The 24,951-nt window shown below is 39.2% G+C and overlaps 1 protein-coding gene across 1 annotated transcript in view; it reads left to right on the forward strand.

Moving 5' to 3' along the window:
- The window catches only part of LOC126252593 (kazrin), a gene marked incomplete at its 5' end in the record, with an annotated part of 708,940 nt that extends 684,313 nt beyond the window's left edge, over nucleotides 1-24,627 (forward strand). Inside the window, one exon of the mRNA XM_049953495.1 lies at nucleotides 22,172-24,627. Within this exon, the coding sequence (XP_049809452.1) occupies nucleotides 22,172-22,471 (300 nt within the window). The remainder of the gene's footprint in view (nucleotides 1-22,171) is intronic.
- Between the last annotated feature and the right edge of the window lie 324 nt (nucleotides 24,628-24,951).

Genomic DNA, 24,951 nt, shown 5'->3' on the forward strand with positions numbered 1-24,951 from the left:
TCAACAGTCCAATGTCAGTGCTGATGGTACCAGGTGTGGTGTAAAGCTTTGTGTCATGCGGTCATCCAGGGTACATGAGTGAGCCTTCAGCTCCAAAAGCCCATATTGATAATGTTTCGGTGATTGTTTCACGAACTGACACTTGTTGATGGCCCAGCACTGAAAAATATGTGTGTGTGTGTGTGTGTGGAACAAGCATTAATGTACTGAAACACCATAGTATTATCAGCAAACAGTTGCAGATTGCTGCTTACCCTTTCCCTCAGATCATTTATATATATAGAGAATAAGAGTAGTCCTATTACACATCCCCGGGACACTCCTGATCACACCCTTATCTGATAAACACTCACTGTCCATAACAATGAACTGGGTTCTATTACTTAAGAAGTCTTCAAGCCACTCACCCATCTGGGTACCTATCCCATGTGCCTGGACTTTTGCTAACAGTCTGCACTGTGTCAAATTCTTTCCATAAATCAAGGAATAAGAAACTGCCTGTTGCCCTTTATCCATAGTTTGCAGGGAATTGTGTGAGAAAATGGCAAGCTGAGTTTCACATGAGCAATGCTTTTTAAAGCCATACTGATTTGTGGAGAGAAGCTTCCCTGTCTCAAGGAAATTTATTATATTTGAACTTAGAATATGCTTAAAAATTCTACAGCAGACTAGTGTTATGAATACAGGTCTGTAATTTTGTGGGTCCATTTTTGTTACCCTTCTTATATACAGCAATCATCTCTTCTTAGATACAGGAGTCACCTGTGCTTTTTCTAGTCGCTTCGGACTTTGCACTGAGTGAAAGATTCACAATAAACGCCAGCTAAGTAATGGACCAATGCTGAAGAGTATTCTCTGCAAAACTGAATTGGAATTCCATCTGGCTCTGGCATCTTATTTGTTTTCAATTCTTTCATTTGCTTCTGAATTCCAAAGATGCCTATTATTATGATCTCTATGCAATGGTCAAACAATGGTATGTCTGTTCAATTCTTGTGTGTGAATTATTTTTTAAGCATAAAATTTAAAACTTCAGCATTCCTTTTACTGTCTTCTCTTGCCATGCCTAACTGCTCAACAAGTCACTGAACAGAAGCCTTTGACCCCCATAGTGATGTTATGTAGGACCCAAATTTTCTCAAGTTCTCAGCAAGATCTTTACTACAGTATGACAGTTGAAGTTGTTGCATGCTTTCCACTTTGTGATGTTTTTGTGGACACAAAAATTTCTACTAACTTTCTCTCATCCACAGTCCTGTGTCCTCTTTTTAACCAACAGTGCAACAATCTCTGCTTCCTCAACATTTTCTCAATTTTGTTATTACACCAAGGTGGATCTTTCCTGTCCTTCATACACTTACTTGGCACGTACTTCTCCAGAGTGCAATTTATAATCAGTTTAAACTTTGCCCATCATTCCTCTATGATCATCATATTGGAACCAAATGAACTCCATTCATTGTGTAGGTAAGATACTACCAAATGCTTTCTAGCATAAAAACTCTTCCAGCCTTCTTGATGGATTTATTAACTTTTTCATTAACTTTGGTAAACACTGTTGCAATGATAACATCATTGTCACTAATACCAGGCTCTATACTTACATTACTGATAAGATCAGGCCTCTTTGTAGCTACAAGGTCTAAAATATTTCAATTGCATGTGGGCCGCCAGAGTAGCTGCTCAAGACAGTTTTTGGAAAATGTGTCCAAAACTACTTCGGAAGACTGTCTGTCTGTACCAACTGCAATGAACTCAGATGTCTCAATCTATAATCGGTAGGTTAAAATTGCCTCCAGCTAATATTGCATGATGAGGGTAGTTCTGCAGTATAGAGCATAGACTTCTCACACAGACTACAGTCTTTCTTTGGACAATTCTACAATTGTTACAGTGGAATCTGATGATTAATTGACTTCACCTAAGCCAGTTATTACTCAGATCCAGATAACTTCACAGTCAGACTCAACTTCAACCTCAATAGACCCAATACTTTTACCAATTGCAATAAACCCTCTCCTTCCTATGGTGTCTAACCTATCTTTTTGACACACACTCCATGCCTCATTAAATACACTCCTGGAAATTGAAATAAGAACACCGTGAATTCATTGTCCCAGGAAGGGGAAACTTTATTGACACATTCCTGGGGTCAGATACATCACATGATCACACTGACAGAACCACAGGCACATAGACACAGGCAACAGAGCATGCACAATGTCGGCACTAGTACAGTGTATATCCACCTTTCGCAGCAATGCAGGCTGCTATTCTCCCATGGAGATGATCGTAGAGATGCTGGATGTAGTCCTGTGGAACGGCTTGCCATGCCATTTCCACCTGGCGCCTCAGTTGGACCAGCGTTCGTGCTGGACATGCAGACCGAGTGAGACGACGCTTCATCCAGTCCCAAACATGCTCAATGGGGGACAGATCCGGAGATCTTGCTGGCCAGGGTAGTTGACTTACACCTTCTAGAGCACGTTGGGTGGCACGGGATACATGCGGATGTGTATTGTCCTGTTGGAACAGCAAGTTCCCTTGCCAGTCTAGGAATAGTAGAACGATGGGTTCGATGACGGTTTGGATGTACCGTGCACTATTCAGTGTCCCCTCGACGATCACCAGTGGTGTACGGCCAGTGTAGGAGATCGCTCCCCACACCATGATGCCGGGTGTTGGCCCTGTGTGCCTCGGTCGTATGCAGTCCTGATTGTGGCGCTCACCTGCACGGCGCCAAACACACATATGACAATCATTGGCATCAAGGCAGAAGCGACTCTCATCGCTGAAGACGACACGTCTCCATTCGTCCCTCCATTCACGCCTGTCGCGACACCACTGGAGGCGGGCTGCACGATGTTGGGGCGTGAGCGGAAGACGGCCTAACGGTGTGCGGGACCGTAGCCCAGCTTCATGGAGACGGTTGCGAATGGTCCTCGCCGATACCCCAGGAGCAACAGTGTCCCTAATTTGCTGGGAAGTGGCGGTGCGGTCTCCTACGGCACTGCGTAGGATCCTACGGTCTTGGCGTGCATCCGTGCGTCACTGCGGTCCGGTCCCAGGTCGACGGGCACGTGCACCTTCCGCCGACCACTGGCGACAACATCGATGTACTGTGGAGACCTCACGCCCCACGTGTTGAGCAATTCGGCGGTACGTCCACCCGGCCTCCCGCATGCCCACTATACGCCCTCGCTCAAAGTCCGCCAACTGCACATACGGTTCACGTCCACGCTGTCGCGGCATGCTACCAGTGTTAAAGACTGCGATGGAGCTCCGTATGCCACAGCAAACTGGCTGACACTGACGGCGGCGGTGCACAAATGCTGCGCAGCTAGCGCCATTCGACGGCCAACACCGCGGGTCCTGGTGTGTCCGCTGTGCCATGCGTGTGATCATTGCTTGTACAGCCCTCTCGCAGTGTCCGGAGCAAGTATGGTGGGTCTGACACACCGGTGTCAATGTGTTCTTTTTTCCATTTCCAGGAGTGTATTTCAGAGCTTTATACTTTAGGTTTCATCCAAGTCTCTATTCCAGTTTGAGTGAGACAGCTTTCCTGGACAGTGATAAATTCAGAGATTTTGCTTCAGCAATTTAATGTTACTATTTTGGCATTCAAAATGTCTTTATTGTGTATATAATCTGATTCCACTTTCTGTGTACTGGCTGGGAGTCTTCATCAGAAAACCTGAAACTATCACAAAAAAGGGTACTTTGTAAGAACTCTGATGCCTCTGTGTAATGCACCCCTGACCTATCAAGGGGAGTCCTACAATTCTCCTTCCCATAATGCAGGTTCAGAAATTTGTAGTCAAGACTGGAACAGAATCAACAGAGCCTCTAGCTGACTCGTCCCACTCGGCTTCAGACTAAGGGATCCCAATCAATTCTGGGTTTCTGGGTACAATACTGCAAACTGTAAGCTACACTTGCACCCCACAAGTGATGCTAGAAGTCTTCACTACTGCCGCTGGCTACCATTACAAACTGAGGTTGGCCTCCAAACCCAAGTGACAGGTGTCTCTAAGTGATTATCTTAACTGACTGCCACATCATAGACATGTATGTCATATTCTGCAAGCCACCTAATGGTGTGTGGTGGAGGGTACTTCTGGTACCACTAATTGGTGTCCCCTTCCCTTTTCCACTCACAAATGGTCACTAACCCTCTGTATTAGCTCTAATTTATCAAATTTTCTTATTGTCATCATTTTGCAATATGTATGTGGCAGAAAGTAATATGTTGTCTGACTCTTCTTGGAAAGTGCTCTCTTGAAATTTCGATAGTAAACGTCTCCATGATGCACAATGCCTCTCTTGCAACATCTGCTGAACATTTCTGCAATGCTCTTGTGCTGACTAAATGATCCCATGATGAAATACAGCAGTCTTCATTGGACCTTCCCTACCTCCTCTATCAGTCCATCAATGTAGTAAAAGGCAGATTGCTACTTTGCTGTAAAGAAGACACATCAAGTTGCAGACAGGCACAATTAAAAGACACTTACATAAAGCTTTTGGCCGCAGCCTCCATCAGTAAAAGAGAAACACACACCAGTCATACGCATATATGCACACATGAGTGCCAACTCCAGTATCTCTGGTCAGAATGCCACTCCTTTCTGTTAAGGATTCTAGACAGATGAACAGTGCTCAAGAATCGGTTGAAAAAGGGCCTTCATGAATGAGTTACATTTTCTTAAGATTCTTCCTATGAATCTCAGCCTGGCATATACTTTTCCACTGTTTGCTTTATGTGATCATTCTACTTAGAGTCACTCTGAATAGTTACTCCTAGATAATTTACAGCAGATACTGTTTTCAGCAATCTGTCATCAATAGTGCAGTTGTGTAGTAGTGGATTTCTTTTCCTATGTATGCACAATACATTATTTTTTTTACATTCAAGGTCAACTGCCAGAGCCTGCATCATTCATCAATCCTCTGCAGGTCATTCTGCATATTGATACTGTCTTCCAGTGTTGCTACTTCCTAATAGACAACCATATCATCTGGGAACAGTCTTAAAGAGCTTCTGAGCATCCTACTTGTACATTTAAATATTTTGTAAACAGTACCAGTGTTATCACACTTTCATGGAGTTCTCTGGAAATTGCATTTGTATCTGTCCATTTTGTTCATTAAAAGTGACATGTTGAGGTCTGTCTGCATGGAAGCCTTTACTCCAGCTGCAAATCTGTTCTGATACATGGTAAGCTCATATTTTTTTCACTAAATGGCAATGTCAAATGCCTTGCTGAAGTCAAGGAACATGGGAGCAACCTGACCCTGTATTCTACAATGGTATGGATCTCTTGAAGAAACAGAGTGAGCTGAACTTGATTCCATGGAATCCATGTTGTTTTTTATAGAAGAAATTTTCATTTTCCAAAAGATATGTTCCATAATTCTACAACAGATTGATTTCAATAATATAGGCCTATAATTACTTGCATCTGGCCTATGGTCCTTCTGAAAAATGGAAATGACCTGCACTTTTTGCCACTCACTAGGTACCTTTCTTTGTTCCAGTGATCTAAGATGAACTTCTGCTAGAAGGTGAGCAATTTCTTTTGCATAATCTTTGAAGAATCCTACAGGCACCATATCTGGTCCTGATGCCTTTCCACCAATCTTTAGTTCAGTAACCCAAAGTACTCACTTTAAGATCCTTAACCATTTGTATAAATTCTGGCATACCCTCCACAATCAGAATTAAAAGTTTTAATCTAGTGAGGAATTATTTGGATGGACATTTAAGGACTAGAAATAAGATGAAAAAAGAAAGAAAATATGAGAGATGTTAAGTATGTTACTGTGTTAATATTTATTATTACTACATAATGTGTACCCTATTATCCTATCTCTAACAGTTCAGGCACCTGTTATCTGGTTGGGTGATAATGTAATTATTACTCCATAAACTTTTACAAAACAATATATAACAGGTGCCAGAATTGTTACAGACAGGGAAAAAAAGGAGAGAAAAAATGAGAAACAGTAAATGAAGTTGAATATAAATTGGTTAATAATAATAATATTCTAACAAGTTCTATATACGAAAAGTGAAGTCCAAGAGGATGGTAGCATGAGAGTACATGTTGGGGAGGAAAAATACCCTTGTTTCACACTAACTCAGTTCTATCATTCTGTAACTAAAATGCAAATTTTGACCTACTATTCTCCCTGACGCATCTAAAGAATTCAGGGAACCTGTGCTGGATGGGAGGATCCAAATAGTCTGTGTGGTTTAGCACATATGTGATCCCTTAAATCATGCTGTAAAGTATGAACACTACAGATTCCTAGGACAGAGAGTTCTTCTGTGTAATTCACACAATCAGTCAGTTTGATTGCAGGCAGAGAGGAGAATAAATACGAGAAAATCTTCATGGATTGTTGGCTAGGGAAAAGAATGACAGAAGAAAAGTTCTGATGTTATGATTGTTTTCAAGTAGTTACAGAAAACATGTTCCTCAAGTCACACACAATTCTATGGACATTCCGCAATTTCATAATAAGAAAAAATATAAAAAATAATAGAACATAGTCACTCAGTCACTTTATCTCCAAAGACAGTACATCATTCTCTCCTAGATTAAAATTTATGAACAGTACATTCCACTGAAAAGTTTTCTATAGTTCACATGTGGGCTGAATCTGATATTTGTGGTTGGTCATGACCCTTTCTGTATAAAACATTCTCGGGCTTCTTGCTGTATCAATTCAAGGTAATACCTCTCAAGCTTTCAATGATTTCCACTATTGTCTTCTTCAGGAGCAACTGACTGTAAAAACTGCTGCTGTGGTGACCTTATACAGGGTGAGTCATGAGGGTTTCCCCCAGTTTTTGCAGAGTATTCCTTAGGTTATTTGGAACAAAAAATGAAAATAAAGTAATGGGATGAGATCCATAATTAAGGAGCTACAGTAATTAAAAAAACTCAGGAAAATAGCAGAAAAAACTTTTATTGTAGGATTTCACTATCAAAAATGCACATAATAATTAATTTAAACAATTTTGTAGCAGTCTCTTGCATTCTGAGTGGATTTAAAGGAAGTGTTCAAAATTTCCTCCCTGCATTTGAAGGGAGAGGTTTCATATGGGAGTGAACCGTACGAGTAGCATTTCGTAATTTCACATGCTCATTCCTTATTGACATTGCGGCATCGAAAATGCATTGTATCAATTCTTCTCATGTTTCCACCTTAACTTCGTACACTATGTCTTTCATACACCCCAAGATGCAGTTATCTAGGGGTGTTAAATCCGGGGATCTGGCAGGCCAGTTGATAGGCCCCCGCGACCTATCCATCGATGTGGGAATTGCAGAGTAAGATAAGCTGTTACCACATGGTGGAAGTGTGCAGGTGCCCTATCAAGTTGGATGTACATGTAGCATCATGATTCCAGAGGAACATCTTCAAGAAGATACAGTAGGTCTTCTCGTAAAAAGTTACTGTACATCTGACCATTTAAATTCCCCAGAAGAATAAATGGCTCCAGTAACTGGTCACACGCAACATCACACCAGACATTGACACTGAATTTGCTTTGAAATTGAGATACTACCATGGCATAGGAATTTTTGTCTGCCCAGACATACATGTTATGCATGTTGTTGATGCCATCTCTTGCCTCCTAACTGAACATTATGAAGCAATAGAGCTGCCGATATACATTAAACCAGTCACAAAATGCAAACAGTTGGCACAATCATGTGGGTCTAAATGGTGAACCTTCTGCACATGAAAAGGATACAGTCCATTCTCAAGAAGAATCCTACATACCTTACATCGTGTAACGTTCAATCGGGTAGCTAGGCGTCATGCACTTGAATGGGGACTGCGTTCTACTGAATTGTTTTCCTTTTCTTGAATGTCACAATGTCTTTCAGAGTGAATACAAATCCTGGGAAGAGTACCAGTTTCTAGCAACGTTCAATATGTTCCACTAAATGTTTTGGCACTGGGAATCCTACGATTAGGATACCAAGTGTGATATTCGGCAACAGCAACTTTTGCATTACCATAACAGAAGCCCAAAATATACACCATCTCTCCATACTCTTCCAATGAAAACTTGTACGGCATTGCAAAATGTATTGTACACAGGAGGCAATAACATTAAACAGTAACTGCAGTATCAACAACGTGGTTGTTGTGCAAATGTACCACTCATTGCACTTGTCTACCTAAGACTGATTGTGTGTCCTAAGAACACAAGTGTAGTGCTCCATACACTGTTGCATGTTTCGGAACTCTGTTGTAGCTCCTTAATTATGGATCTGATCACATTAATGTATCTACATTTTTTGTTCCAAATAACCTAAGGAATAACCTCCAGCAACTGGGAAAAACCTTGTGACTCACCCTGTGTAGCCCAAAGATGGATTCTCATTGGTTGGTAGTTACAGTATGACATGCTGTCACTGATGGTGTCAGTATCATCTGCACTGGTGGTGCCACCTCTCCTGCCACAGCGAAAACTTTGTGATGAGTATCTATGGCTCTTCTCTGCATTGAGAGCTTACTCCCATGCACTGCTAAGATTTTATCTGACATCACAGTTGAAGATTTTCTCACACATTCTGAGTCACAGTATGTGGGCACCTGAGACAAAACTTTTGTTTCATCAAACAGTATTTTATGTTTGCTTGTGATACTGTGCTCAGAAACTGCAAGATTTCTCATGTTCTTGATTTTTTAATATGCCGCTCATATTCTGCACAGTGGTCAGAAATGGTGTGGATGAACTGACCAATGTAATTGCTTCTACACTCACATGGGATGTAAATCTCAGCAATCCTGAGGCCGAGACTGTCCTTAACAGGACACAGAAACTCCTTTATCTTCTTAGGCAGTCAGAAAATAGTAATTTGATATCATGTGACACACAGGCATTCTTTCCAAACATATATTTCAGATGATTAATTTTGGAATCCAAGTGGTCTTCATCAGAAACAGTTTTTTTTCTGTGTACCAGTGTATTTAAAGTTGCTCTCTTCTGGACTGGATGGTGAAAACTCTGGACATTAAGATACCAATCTGTGTGTGTCATCTTCCAGAACATCTGAAAATGGCACCCTTCCCTCTTTCTCTGTCTTGACAGTGAACTAGCTGTTTTGGTGATGCTGCTCATATGTTTCTGGAAGTGCTCAAGCCCTTCGACACCATGTGGCCAGATCTTAAATGTGTCTTCAACATAATAATAGAATGAAGATGGATGAAAGGGAGCTGAATTTAATGCATGTTCCTCAAAATGGTCCATAAAAAAATCTGGCCATTGCTGGAGACAACAGAGAACCCATAGCCATTCCATCCGTCATTTCATAAAATTTACCGCTGTACAAGAAGTAGGCAGTCATTATCACATCAGAACAACTTTATTATTTCAGGAGGAAAATGCTCTGGCAACAGTTTCAATGTGCCCTCCACAGGAATTTTTGTAAATAGTGAGGTCACATTCAGGCTGAATAAAATATCATTTGGGCCAACTATAATCTGTTTAATTTTCTCAATGAACATCTTGGAGTTTTTGATGTGATGTTCACTGCAACCAACTATCAAAGCCATCAGCTTACTTAAATATTGGTCACCCTGTAGGACAACCAATGGTGCTAACAATTGGCCTCAATTGAATATCTTCCTTATGGACTTAAGGTAAACTGTACAGCCTGGGAGGTCTAGGAGATAATGCTCTAAGGCTTTTGATGCATCCTCTGATAGACCAGAATTCTTCAGGAGCTCCACCATTTTTTTTCTGCTGTATGACAGAGATGGATCCCATTTTAGTACCTAGCTTGTGCAGAACATCAGTGCATATTAAAAATTGAGAACTGGAGAAATCTACAGTTGCTTGGCACAGCCTCACAAACAAACATAAAAAACTGTTTGACAAAACAAAAGGTTTGTCCCAGGCTCCCACTTACTGGGCCTCTATAATTAAAGAGCCTGTAAAAATAAGAATGTGTGGGAAAACCTTCAACCGTGATGGTGGATATAATCTTAGCAGTGCATAGACTTGAGCTCTTGATGCAGAGGAGAGCCATTGATATTCATTGCAATGTTTATGTTCTGGAGGGAGTGGTGATGCCAGCAATGCAAATGTTGGCATCATCTGTGACAGCAAGACATAATGCCCCACCAATCAGAAGCCTTCTTGGGCTATATAAGGCCACCACAGTAACAATTTTGACAGTCAATTGCTCCTGACGAAGATGATAGTGGATATCATCAAAAGCTTGAGGTTTTACCCTGAACTGACATGGCAAGAAGTCTGAGAAAGTGTAATACAACAATGCCATCATGAAAGGCTTCTTTCTCTGTGACTCTTTCTTTCTGCAGCAAAGTGTGTGTGGTTATGAAACAATCTGACAGATTAAAACTGTGAGCTAGAATGTGACTTTGGCCCAGGTCCTTACTTAGTGCCTAGTGTGGCACAGTTTTTCATATCAGTGGATACTCTGCAAAGTGAAAGATACATTCTAGAAATAAATTCTAGACCAGGAGTTTCTCGAACTGGACATCATGGGTCCCAGGAGTGTCACAGCATTACAGTAAGGGCGTCACAGTTGTTTTGTGAAAATAATAGTTTTGTTTACATGTTTTTCTGGATAAAGGAACAACATCTGTGCTAACAATAAATATCTAGAGGACTGGCAAGTAAGTGTTGTTACTATGACAGGATTATAGATGGTAGCCTAATTGTTCTAATTGTTTTTATTCAGTAATTATTTGTCGGGTGGTTAGTTTTGCTGAATGCAGATCTTTTTAATTATTATCTTGTCTTCTGTGATTTATGTTTTTCTGTCAGAATGGTAAAATTTTTAAGTGTAATTGCAACGGTATTTCACATGTATCATGCAGTTCTAAAGATATGAATAGACAAAAATACCGGAAGCATGACAACAGTTACTTGAATTTCAGTTTCTGTGTACTACTGTTGGAAATGAAGAACAACTACAGTGTGCCATTTGTTTCAAAGTCCTAGCTACTGAAAGCATGCTTCGTAATAAAATGAAATAACATTTGGATTCAAATCATGGTAGTTTAGTAAACAAACCACAAGAATTCTTTTCCCACAAGTTAAAAGAAATGATACGACAACAAAAATTTTCACTAAACAAGCTATGATTCCTACAAAGGCTTCTCCTGCATCTTACAAAGTTGCCTTCCTGTAGCTAAAAACAAGACACCTCACAGCTTACTTTACCAGCTGCTCTGGACATGATATTTATTATGATACGTGAGTCATCTGCCAAGTAACTGGTCAGTAGGACCTTTGGCAGACAACACTGTTAGCGGCTGAATAGTCGATATGCCTGATGACATCAGTTATCAATTGGTTGAAAAACTCAAAGGTAATGGTGATTTTGCTACCCAATTGGATGAAGCTCCAGACAACCACAATGCTGCACATCTGATCTATTATGTGTGGTTTATACATGACAACAAATTTCTTTAAGATCTTTTCTGCAGGAAAGTAACTCTTGGTACAAAAGTAACAGATCTTTTTGAAATACTACACTCTTTTACAGAAGAAAACAACGTTAATTGGGAAAATGGTGCAAGTGTGTGTACAGATGGAGATCACAGTATCGCTAGTTTTACTCCAAACTGCAAGCTTTGATCTTTAAAGAGGCTCCTCATGCTACTTCAACACACTATTTTATTTATTGAGAAGCACTGTCACCAAAATGTTGAGCCCTATCCTTGAATCAGTGGACAATGTGATAAATTTCATTAAAAGTCTGCCACTTCAGTCAAGATGTTTTCAACAAATATGCATTGATATGGTGACTGAACACATTTCTGTAATTTACTACAATACAATGTTGCTGGCTTCCAGATGAGAAAGTCTTGAAAAGCGTGTATGAACTAAGGAATTAACTACACTCTTACCTTGTTCAAGAGAAACATTTTGAGTTCGCAGAAGTCTGTAGACAGTGACAATGTTTTGAAACTGTCATACTTTTATGATATTTATTAAAAACTCTGCAACTGTCAAGAAAACTTTCAGCTGAGTAAAGAAGTGGAGTCTGTGTCTGTAGATCATTCAACTGAGCTCTGTGATTACTTTCTAAAATACTTTCCAGAACAAGCTGATCAACACAACTGGACGAAAGACCCTTTCAATACTCAACTTCCATTAAGAAGATCAAGAGCAATTTATTGATCTTTTTTCAGACTCCACATTGAAATCAAAGTTTGTTTCCTCATAACTGCTTGAGTTTTGGAGCTTTGTGAAGTAGGATTACCTGAAAGCAGGTGACAAAGCCCTACAAATGCTGATACTTTATGTAATATCGTATTTATGTGAGGTAGGGTTTTCAGCAAAGACAGTCATCAACATGAAATATACAGGGTGTTTCAAAAATGACCGGTATATTTGAAACGGCAATAAAAACTAAACAAGCAGCAATAGAAATACACCGTTTGTTGCAATATGCTTGGGACAACAGCAGTACATTTTTAGGCAGACAAACTTTCGAAATTACAGTAGTTACAATTTTCAACAACAGATGGCGCTGCGGTCTGGGAAACTCTATAGTACGATATTTTCCACATATCCACCATGCGTAGCAATAATATGGCGTAGTCTCTGAATGACATTACCCGAAACCTTTGACAACGTGTCTGGCGGAATGGCTTCACATGCAGATGAGATGTACTGCTTCAGCTGTTCAATTGTTTCTGGATTCTGGCGGTACACCTGGTCTTCCAAGTGTCCCCACAGAAAGAAGTCACAGGGGTTCATGTCTGGCGAATAGGGAGGCCAATCCACGCCGCCTCCTGTATGTTTCGGATAGCCCAAAGCAATCACACAATCATCGAAATATTCATTCAGGAAATTAAAGACGTCGGCCGTGCGATGTGGCCGGGCACCATCTTGCATAAACCACGAGGTGTTCACAGTGTCGTCTAAGACAGTTTGTACCGCCACAAATTCACGAAGAATGTCCAGATAGCGTGATGCAGTAATTGTTTCGGATCTGAAAAATGGGCCAATGATTCCTTTGGAAGAAATGGCGGCCCAGACCAGTACTTTTTGAGGATGCAGGGATGATGGGACTGCAACATGGGGCTTTTCGGTTCCCCATAAGCTTCGTCAGTAAACCAAATGCTGCCCACATGCATATCGCCATCATCAATCCTGTGCACTATATCGTTAGCGAATGTCTCTCGTGCAGCAATGGTAGCGGCGCTGAGGGGTTGCCGCATTTGACTTTTGTATGGATAGAGGTGTAAACTCTGACGCATGAGACGATACGTGGACGTTGGAGTCATTTGGACCGCAGCTGCAACATGGCGAACGGAAACCCGAGGCCGCTGTTGGATCACCTGCTGCACTAGCTGCGCGATGCCCTCTGTGGTTGCTGTACGCGGTCGCCCTACCTTTCCAGCACGTTCATCCATCACGTTCCCAGTCCGTTGAAATTTTTCAAACAGATCCTTTATTGTATCGCTTTTCGGTCCTTTGGTTACATTAAACCTCCGTTGAAAACTTCGTCTTGTTGCAACAACACTGTGTTCTAGGCGGTGGAATTCCAACACCAGGAAAATCCTCTGTTCTAAGGAATAAACCATGTTGTCTACAGCACACGTGCACATTGTGAACAGCACACGCTTACAGCAGAAAGACGACGTACAGAATGGTGCACCCACAGACTGCGTTGTCTTCTATATCTTTCACATCACTTGCAGCGCCATCTGTTGTTGAAAATTGTAACTACTGTAATTTCGAAAGTTTGTCTGCCTGAAAATGTACTGTTGTCCCAAGCATATTGCAACAAACGGTGTATTTCTATCGCTGCTCGTTTAGGTTTTATTGCCGTTTCAAATATACCGGTCATTTTTGAAACACCCTGTAGATAACAAATGAATGTGGGGAAAGAGATGTGAATCACAATTTCAAATCTTTTGCCAAGACAGAAATGACAGAAATGATGATGGAGAAGCAGGCTCATCCTTCTCATTGATTTCATTGCAAGAGTAAGACGCAACCACATTAAAAGTTGAATAAAATATATTATGTCAACAATTAATAATGAAATAACTACTCTTCTTCATTTTTTAAAAAAAAATTAAATGTATTTACCCCACAATTTTGAGTCAGATGTCATGTGCACAGGGAGCCATGGATGTTTACTTTCAGGTCAAGGGAGCTGTGAACCCAAAAAGTTTGAAAACTATTGGCCTAGTCTATGATTAAGCCACTTCTCCATAGTGTCCTTCCTTCCAGGAGAGCTACATCAACAAGAAATCCAGAACAGCTTATGTGTTAGAAAGTAGAAGACATGTATGATAGAATTGAGACTGTATATGAGTCATGCCTGAATAGCTCAGTCATTAAGAGGCTTGTCCACAAAAGGCAAGATTTCAAGTTTGAGTTCTGCTTGAGCAAACAGTTTTGCTTTGTCTACAGTTCCAAAAATTTAAAGTTTTTGAAAGAAATTAAAAATGATGTGGAGAGATGACATGTAAAATGAAGATGTGTTGGATGAAATAGGTAATGAACAAAATCTATAAAATAAATCTATCAGGCTGGCATGGTAAAATCCTGTAGTGGTTAATCTGGTAGTGGAGGAAACAGCAGAGAGAGAAAAATGATAAGAATGATAAAAACTGGATATATAGTGCACAGTATATTGGATGCAACTGATATGCAGAGACAAAAAGTGGAGCATAAGCATTAACAAAATAGAGCACAGTGTCAAGCCAGATGAAAACTGTGATGATATTGGTTAGTTATTTGCATATTAATTGGACTCTAATTGTAATCTCTCACTATGATGTTTAATATACCAGTTACTCTACAAATGGAATACTCTTTTTTTCACTTCCATCTCCGAAGACTATTATTATTCATGATGCAAAAGTTGAAGAATCTTTATGTTTAAAAAGATCTATTAGGTGTGATTTCCATTTCAGGTTCTTACCAACATGCAACAATTTAGCATTTTCTACTTCATTTCATTGTTTCTAATAGTGTGGTCAGGCTGTGCATTTATCAGAATTTATGTTTGTGTATTTATCTAAGCTTAGTGACAGTCCATTAACATAGAACCAGATAATAATGTCCAAGTAAATTTGCTGCACATTCTCAAGTGTTGAAGTTTCTCCAATAGGCTTGATTATAATAATTTTATAATTAGCCAAAGAGAACTATTTCAGCTTCTTATTTATAAAGTGAGAGTCACACATGCCATAACACACATTTCACAAGGTATTACCCAGAAGTTTCTGGAACTCATTTGTAGCTAGAGAAGTCTACCGTAGGTAGCACAATGAAATGCCGCAAGGTGCTACTGCACACAACCTTTGAGAGTTAGCCAAAGCGAGTTTGGGCTAGGTGGTTATGTTTAATTTTTACACACATTTCCTCATTCTTGTGTGCTGTGTGGCTTGCAACACTGATATGGTGGGTGTTTGGGAACAATGTCTATGCATAAGCTTTTGTTTCAGACTCAGAAAAACCACTAGGCAAACATGACATGTTGAAAGCAAGCATTTGATGAAGACACCTTAGGTTACAGCCAAACTTACAGCTATTTTGAACATTTCCAAGATAATAGACAATCATCTGATGATGATCCTTATTCAGAACAGCTGTCAACCAGTATTAATTCTGAAAATGTTGCTGCTCTTCAGAATACAGTGCTGAAAGATCGTAGGCAGAAGATCTGGGATGTATGCTATGTCATGGTGCTGTCTTGTGGGGTGCAGCAGACAATTTCGTTTAATGAAAGTGGGACAAGCAATTGGTTCCTCCATCATGACAATGCAAGATTACAAGCTGCATTGATCACCCAGGAGTTTCTGGCAAAAACAAAATGACAGTTGTTCCTTATGCCCAATAATGAAACTCAAGTTAAAAAGCAAAAGATTTCACACTGTAGAGGAGATTCAAACAGTCATAAGTGGTAGTAAACAGGCTCACAAAAAATGCATTCAGCCACTGTATTGCAACATACCATCCTACCCAGTAGTCAGACACTTTTCATTCGGTATTTGTGTTTTGACACAGGAACACTGCTGGGCAGCCATCTTGTTGGACCAGATACACAGTTGCTTATTCAGTCGTATCTCTTCTAGAAGAACAGGTAGATTCTTCATACAAAAGTGTGCCTATGAATTTCCATTTTACATCCCTATGATGTAAGGTCCCACAATGGAATTTTCTACAATGCTGCACAGTACATTTATGGTCAACTAGCGTGAAGTTGTACCTGATGAAGCCAGAGTAGATTTCCAGGTGCCTAATAGTGCTTGTTAAGTAAATTTACATTACTGTGATTTGTCAACACTACTTTGTCAGTAAAGAGCACATGTTTGAAAAGCATAGTGTCATCTCCCAGATGTTGCAGAGCAAACTGTCAAAATTCTTCATGAAATATGAAATTATGTCCTCAGAGTGCCTGATAAATGACATGAATTGGATAGACTTTTGTAGTTGGAGGATGGGAACAACACTTGTCTTGCTGATTCCACATTCCTTGCAAATTTGTCTCATGCCAAATTCTGAACTGGTAAGTGTCCTAGTCAGAATAGTGTCTTCATATGTTCTGTCAGTTGCAGTCATCATCCTCATCCTGTGTTTGACGTTGCTGCCACCTGTTCACACTAGTGGCCCAATAATTCATGCACGTGCTTGCCACAACAGACAGTGACTGTCAGGATGGACATTCCTCAACTGCCATACCATTTTGATACTATTTCTTTGACGTTCACCATACAAAAGTGGTATGTCTAACTTCTCCCCATTGGTGTGCAAGCCTGCAGGTGCGGAATGCTGAAGCAGATATTACCTGCCAATAAACAACATGGTTCCTGCTAGTTCGGCAGAGCAGACAAGTTCAAGGTTCATTCAATAAGTAATGCCCCACATTTTCTTAAAAAGCCATTAATATAATAGACAAACATCATTGTTGGTACTTCACATTTGATGTTTGTTCTGTGCACCGGTAAAGTTTCAAACCATTCTGGCAGATGGCAGAGCCGTAGTACAGCGTGAAAATGGCATCTACATATGACTCATTTTACAAGCAGCGTGCTTTAATTGCATTCTTGCGTGAATAAAAAGAAACTGTGGTGAAGATCCATAAATGTTTGAGTGCAGTGTATGGCAATGATGAAGTTGATAGGAGTATAGTTGGGTGATAGGTAAAGAAAGTTACAGCCTCAGGAAATGCAGAAACAGAGCTCCATAACTAGCCATGCTCGGGACGTCCTGTCACAGCCACTGCTCCAGACGTGTTGAATCATGTGGATGCCATTATTCATGCCGACCAGCGCATCACAACTCAACAATTGGCTCTACAGTTGTCAGTCAGCATTGAAAATGCATCTGCAACAATTGAGACTCTGGGATATTCAAAGAGGTGCCCTGGATGGGTTCCACGAATGCTCACAGCAGACCGCAAGATTCAAAGAATGGCCATTTCATCTGAATTGTTGAAGCATTTTGAGACCAATGGAGAGGCCTTTCTGTCATGGATCGTTATGGGGGATGAAAGCTGGGTGCACCACTTTGTGCTGAAATCAAAAATGGTGTGGCATCATCCTCATTCACCACAAAAGAAGAAATTCAAGTCATCCCCCTCTGTCATAAAAGTCATAGTGACAGTCTTCTGGGATTCTGATAGCAACATTCTCATAGATATGATGCCAAGAGGGTCAACCCCAGTTCAGAGGCATACGTGAAGACTCTGAATAAACTCAAGAACCATTTCCGACTTATTTGATCAGACAAGAATCCTGCATAAATCTTGCTCCAACATGATAATGCACATCCACACACAAGTCTGAGAACCCGGGAACATATCGCCAAACTGGGTTGCACATCATTGCCTCATCCACCCTACAGTCCAGACCTGGCACCCTCGGACTTCCATCTCTTTGGGACACTTAACGATTTTCTACAGAGAACACACTTTGAAGATACCAAGAGTGTCAGTCATGCCATGAAAACATGGCTACGTCTACAGGACAAGAGCTTTTACCAGCAGGGAATACATGCTCTTCACAACATTGGCATATGGCCATAGAACAAGATGGGGACTATGTAGAAAAGTAGGACATGACCAAGACCTGTTGATGTATGTTGTCACCAAATTCTGACTCTTAACAATAAATATGTTCTGAGAAAAAATGTGGGGCATTACTTATTGAAAGACCGTCATAAACAGTTGAAAGGCTTGATATGATGAAGTAGCCCTGCAAGAGAGCATTTACATGCAACAGCCGATTCCAGCCGATTGCCTCTCAATTTTAGGATATTTCTCACATTCCTTTGTGAAAAGTTTCTACCTCAAAGTTAACACGCATTACACCACTGTACTTGTCTTCTGAAGCATTTTGGATGCTATTGAAAAAAGTACACTAAACTCTTGCTAATACGGCCCTCAGTAGTCCAGCCTCTCAGTAATCCGGCACACTTCCAGCTTCTAGTTGTTCAACCTGAAATGATGTCTACAATAATGAAATTTCGTCTGCAGCAATGTTGTTAGTTAATTATGATGTTCAACATTCAGGTTCACCTTGAAATTATGGCTTTCATTGCTGATCATTATCATGGCTTCTAAAGGAAACACATTTTGCTAGACCTCAAGCAGAAACTCGAAATTAGATATAAACTGAACTGAGGTTCTTCACAGAAAACCACTGTTGCTGGCAACAAGGTTGGACGAGCAATTATCTATGACCAAACTTCAGCAGAAAAGAGGTAATCATAAGCTCAAAGGAAATTTCCAATGAAACTGATAAAGAAGAGGACATAGGAGAAGAGAACAAGGATATTTTAAACTGTTTGTGCTGAAGTTGGAGACATCTTCCTGGAGTACATTAACACTTTCAACACTGCCCTCTTTACACGCGGCACTTGGCTGTGAACTGGCATATTTAATTAATGTTTGAAATTAGATTGCAAAGAACAGGAAAATGATAGGAATATGGTTCTTGCATCATTTAAAAGGAAAAAGTAAGAGCTTTACATGATAGTGAGTTTATTTTACAATATAAAATACAAATGGGTGTTATAATTAAAAAAAGAAAACACAAAAATATCGTGGATACAAAAGTTTTACATGATCTCTCTCTTGAGTAATGCCATTATTACTGTATCTAAATTTAAAACAAAATATCACTTGACTGTCTAACTGCCGGTACCTGTAAACTAGAGTATTTTAATAGTTCAGATGTAGTTAGCCTTCGTGTGAACATCCTGGAAACAATGTGGGACGCAAAGGCCAACACCACAGTCCTTGTACCACCATCTACTTCCTTCCTGATGCGCTTACCCGTCTCTTTCTTCCCCCTGTCTGAACATACTTTGCAGTACCTAGTAGTATTCACCTTGTTTGCAGTGGGTGGGACCTTCTCTGGAAAGTGCCTTGCAAATGTCCTCTCAATTTGTGAGGATGAAGCGGCTTGTTGCTGAAAAATATTTCCGCCCTTCTCAGCCAATTTCTTCCCCACTCTGTGAATAAAGTCTACGAGGAATACATTCTAGCTAGTGTTCTCTTTATATAAAATAAAACTGTTGGCAGTTGACACTATAAACGAGTGGAAAAACAGCTTTTACCACCACTCAAAGTTTTTCGGGCAAACGGGCTCTTCACTTTATGAACAATTGAGACATATACATACCTGAATCGTCACTTGTACTTTCGTCTGGAGAGTACAAATCCTCTTTGTCAGAATCATCAACTTCAGATCCTTCTTCTCCATAAAGAATATCTAAGATCTCTGCCTCCGTCAACTCGCTGTGAATGAACTGCAGGTAACTTCGACTTTGCAGTGCTCACAGCCGCTCACAGGATGAGATAGCCAATAAGTGCTTGCCTCTTGCGGAAGAAGAATGAAATACGTCCACATTAGTTGACGAAACTGCTTCGGAGATGTGCTAAACACGCTTACGGAGCCAAATAAAGGCTCGCCCATACGATATTCGGGCGTCGTCGCCAACGTCAGGGCGGCCGCGCCCGTATGGCATACGGGCACCGTGCTGTAAGTGTTAAGCAACAATCAAAAACATGGCAGGACCTATGAAATGCTTGTAAAGCCGTTGTGTGATAAAGCATACTACCATTGCGTATCATCATGGTGACAACTAAACTTTGGGACATGTTTAATAGTGAATGTCGAGTGATACTAATATGCATGTACACACCCAAGGACTAAGTTTTATGTAAAAATGAACGTATCTTTTGATTTGATTAAGTACAATCCCTATGTGTTTATACTAAATTTTAGACACTCTCAACAATCCGGCACTTCTGCTAATCCAGCACCCATAAGTGCGAGGAATGGCTGGTTTAACAAGAGTCTAGAGTATATCAAAAAGTATATCATTCTATTTAAAAAAATTATATCTGCTTCAATATCTTGCTCAATACAAGAGTGAGAATCTTTATTACGAAGCAAAACCATGTGCCCTTAGCATACTATCATTTGCCAAAAAACTCATTTCGATATCTGGAACCATTCATGAAATAAAAGAAGTGTTACACCCTGCATGACTCACCCTGTATATAATAAAACAAAACAGATGCAATATCAATTCCTCTGGTACACATGTAATAATTATTCCACTGTGTACACTCCATAGATTTCTTAATGTGAAGCACTGTATTTTGAGGGGATACAGATAAAAGCAAGATATCTAATACCATAATATTTGAGTTTCTCTGGGAGAATTCTGCCAGCTGTCAAATAAACACTTTTCACAAGGCACAAAAAGTATCGGTTGCCAACATTATGTCACTAAAGTTAAATTCTGACCTTATTCAAGAATACAAAAATGGACAGCATTAGTTGCAGTGGTTCTCCTGCAAGGAAAAACAGCACATTAGTATGATTGTTACTCAACAAATGAAGCCTTTTCTAAAATAATTTTAATGATATTTCTCACAGCCTGATATACCAGACTTTTAAGTACTTTTCCTAGACATACAGTGCTTTGAGGCTGTCACCCATAGCTTGATGTATGTTGGAGATAGTCATATCAATATTCAAAGTGCACTACTCGCGAGTCGAGTGGAAACTAAGATGGCTGCCCTTAAAATAAAGTTCCCCTATGCTCAGGGTGGGAATTAGTCTGCTGCACTTTGTTAACTTATCCACCACCATCTCTACCAGAAGTTAATAACTCTTCACGGGTTTGTTTAGTAAACACAAAAATATAATGGATACACACAGAAAGAAGTGGATTGTGCATCAGGAAGCCATTTACTGTTAAAGATTCCAAAGGCTTACATACTTAGAAGACTCAACCAACATATTGCTTTCACCCTCAAAAAGACCAAGAAGGTAAAATTAAAGTTTTCAGGATCATACAGAGGCCTATGAAAGACATTCTTCCCCACACCATTCACAACTGAAAGAAGAAAGGGGGTGGGAGGTCGAGGGGACAGGGGGGGGGAGGGGGGGAGGGGAGTGACAGTAGTACACGAAGTACCCTCTACCACAAACCATAATGTTGTTTGTGGATTATAAATGTAGACATAAATGTAGAATCGTCCCTTCAACAGCTCTATTTTTTGTCACAGTCTTAAAAACTGTGGAAGTTCCAGGACAAATTGTGTCACACACTTGTTATGAAGAATCAAACATCATTTTTTTCCCATAATACACATACACTGTTTTAAAAAAAAGTGTATAAAATTTTACTTTATATTATAACTACACTTTTTCTTTAACTGCAGTAGTTCATTGTTTAACGTTAGTGATCATAATGTACAATGGAAAATTATATTTATGAGTTTAAGCAACATTTTAAAAATAGAAAAATTAGAGCAGCTTTTTAAACCTCTTCCTGCAATTTTCTTCATAGTTTTCATCATGGAGGAGCTCGCAGGTATGAAAATTTATGCATAAGGTTGTTTCATGTAGAGTAACAGGCACAAATGCAGCAAAGAAGAGAAAACATTTTCATTCTTAGAGTCTGAGATCATGGATATTCCACTCCAGAAATATGACATACTTATTTTAGGAGCAAATATAGTTTCATTATTGAGCTCAAAATATTGAAGGCTTTTTCCTTGCCATTTGTTAATGCTCTTAATTAAGAATTTGCTTAATGTATTTTAGTAATGATTAATGTCCTCTCACTTCACTTAAAGGTAAATTTTCACAATTTAAAACTTTTATCTTCCTAACACAGGGGTCTTTAAGTCGCGCTTTGGGACTGAAGATGCGTCAGGACAACAGCAGCAAAAGAGACAGTCGTGACTTTACAGGCAATAGTAATGGGATAGCATCACCATCATCCTCATCAGAGAACAGCTCCTCAGTTGTCAGTTTCAACTGCAGAGTGCCATCACCACAGCAGACAGATGCCAATAACAGTGCTTCACCACAGAGACCAGCAATAGCATCATCTGGCACATTGAAAAAGCGCCATCATCACCGTAGAGTAAAGTCTATAGGAGATATTGACACAGTAACAGTAACACCTGTATGAAGTTAAAGATCAGAGTATGTCATCTGTTTTAACTTAAAATGTTCCCAAGACAATCAAGTGGAATATGATACAAAATTGTTGTATATCAGAAACAATATTATTAAATCTTTTTCCAGATGCCTCAGAGTCTTCGTATTGAACAAAATTATTCTTTGACAAACAAAACAAAAATGAGGCATATCAGATACATGAGTGGACCAAGGTATAAGTATTAAATGCCAGTACTGTTACAAGAATGGAATTTTCACTAAATCTGTTAAGTCCCTGAATGTTTAAATAACTATGTGCAAAATGTAAACACCATGAAATTAAATATATCTAACTAAGCAGGTAATTTTCTATTAAAAATGTAGAAGGCTGCCTAAAGAAACATTGACAACTATGCTGTAGTAAGAATTTCCTATGGAACCCTTAGCACACATTCTCATGAGAGTACATCAGGCAAAATACATTAAAAGTTGTATCTTTTGGGTGTATTTATAACAATGAATACAACTGTGAAATAGAGACAATTTCTTTTAATTAATTATTTGCTTCTGCTTCAGTTATAAAATTGCTGGATAAAATATCTTTACTGGAATGTTACTAGAAAACACCATTTTTCCTCTATAATGTGTCAGCCTTAGGTTAATTAATACTCATCACAATTTCTTTTGGGGCAGGTCTCAATTAATGACAACCCACAAGGATGAATGACCATACTGAGAAGCCCTTAAACAGTATATTTTTCAGATGAGATAAATCACATTTTTCAGAAATGAATAATTTTTTTTACTGATGGTACACTTGTGTCATCAGACATTAATCTAAGTTAAAGTAGAAAAAGTGAATTGGTCCTCAATTCATGTAAAACATAAATGTGAATAATTAACATCTCTGTCAACTTCCTTTAGTTCATATGCAGTGGGCAGATGAATTAAACATGTCCAAATGTTTTTTTTTTCCTCTCTTTTTCTTAATTATACATGAGCATGGCAACTGCGTGCCAAAGGGAACACAAAGGAAACTCTTCCCACATTGTACTGATAATTAAAAGCATACAGTTGTAAATCTTGCTGGATACTGACTATATCAAGTATCTATTGCGGTTCAATGTGTAAATACCAACTGTGATATCAGCTATTTAATTGTAGAATATATGTGATGTCATTCTCCTTTATATATGATACTGTCTAGCATATCAAATATTCAGACGTCAGAATTGAGAGTGCAGCTTTAATCAACTGTTAGAGAAAAAAACAACATAGTTTTTGCTATACCTGACCGACTCTACAAAAAAGACGGATACCACTCGTTAATATTGAAGCAATAGTGCTGCAATGAAAATAAAAATATAACCAATTTCGGATACATCCACACCTTTAATTTCAATGGTTCCTCACAAACAACTTGTCCACATAATCAAAAATTTGTTTGTTTATTTCTTATAGGACAATGACCTTAAAACATTTAGAAAATGGGTTCCTTTATAGTTTCACTCAAATAAAACAGCAGATCTATCACATTAAAATAATGCAGAGAAATACCCCAGTCAATATATCTCACATTAATAGTGCATTATGTACTACACATGTTCCTGATATTTATCAACTTTAATATCTGATGTGTTCCAATAAAGGAGATAGGACATACTCGATTCTGTATGGGTGAAAGAGTTTATTTAGCAACAAACAATGCTGGAATGTATTTGCATTTGCTCTGTATCACATATCATAAATATAAGACATCATATTCTTACATATTCCAAGACAAAAATATTGAAAAATGGGTACGCAGTTTAAAAAAAAAAAAACAGCTTATCATAAATTGCTTCAAAATATATTGTTGATGCTACGAGTAATAGCAGCTGAAAATTACTTAGATCCGATAACAACTTCTGAAAGCAGAGAAGCAGATAGAGGAGCACCAATGGTGATGTATAATGAAGATTTGCTTTCAGTAAGAAATATCAGCAATATTTCTTTACAGAGTAAAGAAAAAGCTGAGTAAAATTATATTGAATGAAGAACAAGTGAATGATGCTGACTGTGGTTCTGAGTAGCTGAGAACCAGTTCTGTGAATAAACTGAAGTGTTATTAACCTGTATCTGATTATGTAATTTATAATGTGTATATTAAAGTATTAAAATGAATAAATGTATGATAAAATCCTTTTACCTTATTGTTAGATTTCAGTCCCTATTATATCAACATAGAGATGTTTGAAAATGAGTAAGTGGTAACTGCAAAATACGAATGCCGATATAACAGAGTGATTACGTCATGGGCACCACATTGTAAGTTTATCATAGTGTACGACCCTCGTTATTCTCAAGTTTCTCTGGATTGCCCCTTTTTCAGTGGGGAGAGGGGGGATGGAGGAGGTAAGTGCACATGTGTCTACAATTGAGGTATCAGCCTTACTGACAAATCATCTCCCCAAAGAAATTGCTTCTGTCAGTTCTTTAAATTTCATTTTTGGAAGGAAATGTGTACAGGAC

This window comes from Schistocerca nitens, chromosome 4, assembly GCF_023898315.1.
Source record: "Schistocerca nitens isolate TAMUIC-IGC-003100 chromosome 4, iqSchNite1.1, whole genome shotgun sequence".
Classification (NCBI taxonomy): Eukaryota; Metazoa; Arthropoda; class Insecta; order Orthoptera; family Acrididae; genus Schistocerca; species Schistocerca nitens.